Source organism: Limulus polyphemus, unplaced genomic scaffold (assembly GCF_000517525.1).
Source record: "Limulus polyphemus unplaced genomic scaffold, Limulus_polyphemus-2.1.2 Scaffold683, whole genome shotgun sequence".
NCBI classification, from domain to species: domain Eukaryota; kingdom Metazoa; phylum Arthropoda; class Merostomata; order Xiphosura; family Limulidae; genus Limulus; species Limulus polyphemus.
The window spans coordinates 70,519-76,958 of record NW_013666293.1 but is presented as its reverse complement, the minus strand read 5'-3'; the positions used below and the strand labels follow the sequence as shown (position 1 = coordinate 76,958).

General features: G+C 31.6%; 1 protein-coding gene across 1 annotated transcript in view; it reads right to left on the bottom strand.

Moving 5' to 3' along the window:
- Positions 1–2,652, bottom strand: part of LOC106459927 (glutamate decarboxylase-like) — an 88,044-nt gene extending 85,392 nt beyond the window's left edge. Inside the window, exon 1 of the mRNA XM_022386500.1 lies at positions 2,549–2,652. Within this exon, the coding sequence (XP_022242208.1) occupies positions 2,549–2,606 (58 nt within the window). The 5' untranslated portion in view covers positions 2,607–2,652. The remainder of the gene's footprint in view (positions 1–2,548) is intronic.
- Positions 2,653–6,440: the final 3,788 nt, after the last annotated feature.

The following is a 6,440-nucleotide window of genomic DNA, read 5'->3' as shown; positions in this document are numbered from 1 at the left end:
AAATGTTTAAATCAAGAATTAGAAGTATTCCTATAATAGAAGAAAAACATAAGTAAACTGGCAAGAATAACGTTTACTGTCAAGAATTAGAAGTATTCCTATATGAAAAAACAAAACAAATATAACTACACTGGAAAAATAAACGTTTATAGTCATGACTTAAGTTTTTCTAAGTGAAAAATGTTGTCATTCCGTGACGAGATTGACAAAACATATGCTTACGGTTAAGAATTACGAATATTTATTTGAAAAACTTCTACTAGACTAACAAGAGAATGCGTTTACGATTAAAAGTTACAAGTACTTACTTCTGAAAAGAAATTATTTTTTCGTTTCTAGATTGGCAAAAAAATTAAGCTTTCTGTCGAGAATTAGGAACATTTCTATATGAACAACTTGATTAGATTTATAAAACGTTAAGAACTGGTAGTATCCAAACATATTATTCTCGACAAGACTGGGAAAGAATTATGATTATGGTAAATAAATAGAAGTTTTTCTACCTGAAGAACAGCAAGATTATACATTAAGAATTAAGAGTATTTCTGTCTGAAAATTGTTATTTCATAAGCAAATTGGATAGAGTATATAATTACGATCAAGAAATATTTCCATCTGACAAGTATTGGCTAAAGTATTAAGAGTATAGTTTTGTATGAAAAATGTTATTTCATAAACAAATTGGATAGAGTATATAATTACGATCAAGAAATATTTCCATCTGACAAGTATTGGCTAAAGTATTAAGAGTATAGTTTTGTATAAAAAATGTTATCATTCCTTGAACAGGATGGCAAGAACTTAAGTTTACATCGGGAATTAAAAGTATTCTTTTATGAAAAATAACTTTACTAGAATGGGAAGAGGGTTAAAAATTAGGAGTGCAGTTTTGTTTGAAAAACATTAGTACCTTGAACAAGCTGACAAGAAGTATTTCTAGCTGAAAAGTTGCTATTATTCCTTAACTAGACTGGCGAAATTACGTGTTTGTGGTCTTGAATTAGGGGTATATTAACTGAAATATATTATTGCCGAGAAAGTTACTTCACATATAGGACCTTTGACCATAGTAACAGCAATAATAATTTGCGCTCAAATAACTGGTGGCTATCAAGGATCGTCGCAGAGACGTCTGTTATTGCAAATCTTTGACTGAAAGCATCGTATGTGGCGATCATAGCACTACAGCTGGAACGGTTAACGACATCACAGAAACACCTGTGAGTAGGTGTAGGACTTCCATTGATCTTACTGTTTTATAGAAAGACTGTAAAAATGATTGCATTTAGTGTTATAGGGTAATAGAAAATATCAAAATGGAAAAGAACGTTAAAGTAAAATAAGAAAATACAAAGACATTAATCTCAGAGACAAAAGAAATAACACAAACGAAATAAGATCGTTTATGTGTGCTTGAAGAACATCGCTGAATGAAAGAATATTAGGCTAAGACACTCAAATATACCGGTACAGGAAACTTAAGGTTTAGTCATTTTTCTATAAGCCGGCAAACTTTTTTATCATATTATTTCAATACAAATAAAAATGATAATAAACTAGAAAAATACACTTCATTTTCTTATTTTTTTACTTTACTGTTACTTTCCCTTAAGACGATATGCTATTCATTATTTTCATGATTTTTTAAACTTTTACTGTTTTTTTTGGATGTCATTTTCACTCTTTCATTTTCATTCTTTATGACTTTTCAATAATAATCAATTATTAGCTGTATATTTCTACTATTATGACAGTATCAAATACAAAATCAAGATGGTTACTGGATTGGATTGTTAAACAGATGTAATGGATCATTGACGATATTGTGTACAATGGTGCATAATTAAATTATTTTTATAATCAAGTTAAGCATTAAAAAATACCATACAATTACTTTTACGACGTATAGACTATTTTACCGAAAAACCTGTATTTTTAAGCATACACGAATATTTATCAGCATTTTTAATAAAAATAAAAGTTTAAGCGTTTTCTTCATTTAAGAATGTTATATTAATGTCATAAGTCTGTGCTTAAATTTATGCCTTTATTCATTCAATGGCATTTCCGTTCACTGTTGGTATATAATTGTGTTCATTTTAGCTCTGAACATTTTCTGAATGGTATATCAAGAAATACAAAATTAAGTTCAAATCCCAACTTCAATATTGTAGTTACTGTTTTTTTTTTGTTTTTTTTTCCTTTTTAAGTGAAGCCTTTCTGTCATACAAAAATTGTAAGAAACGACATTATGTCGGAATTCGACAACTCATTCTGTAAAATGTTGCTCTTTGCGAGTATATACGGTATATTGTAAAAAAAAAAAAAAGATAGCAAATTATGATTTGCACATCTAAACATTGAGAATAATACTCAAATAGCGATAGCCTTTACAGAAGCAATAAAAGGATAAATACTTTCTATTGCTTCATTCATCGTTTGTTTGTTAAACTGATAGCTAATCCTTTACTAAACAAAATCCTATATTTTGTACTAAAAATGTGAGAAACTGAAGCCTTTCCACGTCGAAGTGATAATTGAAACTTACCGGTGTAATACTTGTTTCCAACATTGATCTTCACATTATTAATGGACTGCGACTCCATGGTGGAAGACTAGCAGAGAAATGTGCGAACTTCGCCCCAAATTCAGTTGTTGGTTGTAGCTAGGATTATCAATGTATGCTTCAAATATCTGTATATTCGCTCACAGTAGAACATTTTACCTTTTTATAATGTTTGGAATGTTGCCATCATTCTGTTTGGCCAATCACACTTTCTGTAATCTCGCGCACGATTCAGTCCAGCTGAGTGTGACGTCACACTCAAGTAATCACGACCTGACTTTTCCACTCCTTCTTCTCTGAAAGAAATGTTAATTAATGGTACAATAAATTTTTCTTAAAAATTGTGTCTGATAAAACTCTTTTGTCAGTTGCAAAATTAAAGCAAATGCTACCCTAACCAACATGCAAGAATAAAAGAAAATAAGATCATGCAATTCGTGTTGTTTGAAAAGTCAGGAGCCATGTTCAACTAATAGTCATCATAAAAAATTATACATCGAAACTATAACAATATTATAAAATAAATAAATAACGAAAGTTCGTTTTTGTTATTAAGCGCAGTGGAATATCTGCGCTCGTGGGTATCGAACCATAAATTTTAGTGTTACAAGTCCTCTAACTTACGGCTGAGTTATTGGGAAGGAACAACGAAAGACCCTCGCTAATACAGTGAAAGACAAAAACAAATAATTATACATGTATCTATTTATGCGTTGTGTTATATATGTGTGAAAATAAAAGTTAAATCTGTATGTTCTATTTTTAACAACAAATTTTTGTTTTAAACAAGTTAGAATTCCTTAAATTTTAACTATAAATTTAACGAAAAATAAGTTTTAGATTCAAATTCATGCTTATAGGGATATAAAGTATCATAGACATGTCTTATTCAAGTTATTGTATCGTTTTTCCATGAATTATGATGGAAAGATTGGATCACCATAAGAAATGATTCGGACTGGTCTGAATCTCATCACACCTTAATTTGTATGAACATGCTCAGGCTTCTATCTGATTAGACCTGATTTTAGTTTTTTATAAACATGGTTAGATCTAAAAAGGTTTCTTTATGCTCAGATTCAAACTCCGTCGGATATACAGATATTTCTTTTACCTCGGACTTCGATAGGCAGAGATTTAAACCTGAAGAAGTTTAAATGACTCGAGCTTAAAAAATTATGCCCGAACTCATCTTTAATCATTGCAGTAGGCTTCTCAGTCGTGGGTTGTATTATCTATTTATCTATATATTCGAGAAGTATCAACATTAATGAAAACTTCACAATAACGTTTTTAACTAGAACTAATTAATCATTAGTATAGCTTCAGCTATGAATCGGTCTCCCTTCCCCCCAAAAAAATCATTGTCGACTGGAATCTAACCAAGATTGCAGTTAAGCATTTTTGAGCGTTCTTCTAACTTATAGTACCAAATCCGCGAATAAAAATGGTTTCGAAGAGGGTGTAAATTCTGCAAAAAATGTTATATTTGCTTGCATTTATTAACGTTTGTCTGATTGTCAAACGTACGTGTGTGTGAATTTTTCACATATATATATCTTTAAAGCAAGAATAATAGAAATTTTACAATAAAATTAGCATGTTTTACTTTTTTCTTCGGAATTGTTGTGCAAGGATACAAAACGGCTATGTGAGCATGGCCGTCCCTAATTTCTAACTGATAGACTAGAGCAGTGGTTCTCAAACTATGGTGGGTCGCAATAGGTACCGGGGTGAATTGCAAGCAAGACACATTAAAACACGAGTATATATTTATTATAAGATTAATTACAAAAATAATAATTTTAAAATATTTATAAAGAAACAAAAAACAAAAATATAGAAATACTATTTGTTTGTTTGTTTTGAATTTCGCGCAAAGCTACACGAGGGCTATCTGCGCAAGCCGTCCGTAATTTAACAGTGTAAGACTAGAGGGAAGGCAGCTAGTCATCACCACCCATTGCCAACTCTTGGGCTTCTCTTTTACCAACGAACAGTGGGATTGACCGACACATTATAACGCCTCTACGGCTGAAAGGGCGAGCATGTTTGGTTGGACGGGGATTCTAATCCTCGACCAATACTATTTGAATTTACTGAAATGTATTAGTATAGTAACCCCCTCCTTCCCTTTCCAAGTGAGCAAGGATTCCAACAAATTGCTTGGCTAATCGGGTGGGTCGTGATTTGGGATTCCCTGTACTAGAGGGAAGGCAGCTCATCAAAAGTGCCCACCGACAACTCTTAATCTACTCTTGTCTGACTGAGTAGTGAATTTAACTGCTATTCTTATAACATACCTACAACCTCAAAATGCGAAGCGCGTTTTATTGGCATCAGTCCTTGGATTTGCATTCCAGGCAAGCTAATCGCACCGAATGCTTAAATATAATGTATTTTAAAAACAAATTTTTTATATATTATTCTAATATAAAAAGAACTGTTTTGTATAGTTAATCGGAGTAGGAGCACATTGATAAAATATCATTACTCTGTGATATTAAATATTTCAAACCAATACACGCTTCAATAATGTCCAAGGTTTTAGTTAAAAATCAATATCAAAATGAAAGTCTTACAATAAATTTCTGGTTTCCTCTAAATATTACCCATACATGGAAAAGAAATACTCGTGGCAGGGATAGTCTGTGCTGCTTAGGTTTCAGCCAGATGCTTTCTACACTTGAATTAAACCAGTTATTAATCATTCAATAGAAAGTGCATGAGAGACTGCCGTACGGTTAACTCAGGCGTTTTACAACTGTTTATAATAAATGTTTCATGGTCCAAAGGACCTTACATTTTAATTATCCAATAAATTAAATTTCTAAATATAACGGAATTTGATCGTTTGCGCTAGCCTAGGTGTTTATAACGTACACAGAATATTTTCATCGTGTTCTATCAAATTTTGATGATACTCTATAAACTGAATTTCACCAAATGCGACGAAAAAATAAAACGACCAAAAGTTCATGCTTCATTAACATGGTAACATCTAGTTCATGATAATATACTTTAATCCCAGCAGATAATGAACTTCCTTTAAATTCGTGTACCTTGTGAGCTTGAAAATATTCCCAAAATCTAAGGTTTCAAGTTGTTTTTTTCATGTAACAGTGATGTATTTCTGTCCAAAATGAAAATATTTTCCGTCTTGATAAACAGAGGAAAAACAAATTAATTTCTTGTTACACCTTTTTATTTTTTGTACTTGAATTGTTTTGTATAAATCATTTGTCAGCTGGTGTGTTCCTAATGATTCTTTTAATTCATTTGCAGAATAAAGTTTACCACCACTAACTGTGGGGAATGTTTCATAAAAACGTTCTACTATTAGATATAGTATGTTTGCAGATACTGTTGTTTTTCAGAAGGGAGATTTATGACAAATTTGTAATACTTAATTATAACATGCTGTAATAATAATAATTAATGAGTTATGTAATATAAAAAAACAACATGTAAAATATATAATTTCGGTGAACAAAAGTTTACGTTTACCTTAAAAAATTGGTATTTTGGTTCCCGAGAAATGATATGGAAAATTTTATCAGCATAATGTTATCTGCATCAAGAAATTATTGTTTTTCTTATATTAAAGAAATGAAGAGCCTGTTATATAAACTGTTAAAAATGTAATTCAAAAATATACATGTTTGTACAAAATATCTTGAAATCACACAACGCATTACGCCTTCATCAACCCTCGATACAAGGAGACTCCTTCTGCTTTACACATTCCATACATCATATTAAGGCCCGGCATGGCCAGGTAGTTAGGGCGCTCGACTCGCAATCTGGGGGTCGTGGGTTCGAATCCCCGTCACAACATACATGCTCGCCCTTTCAGCCGTAGGGGCGTTATAAT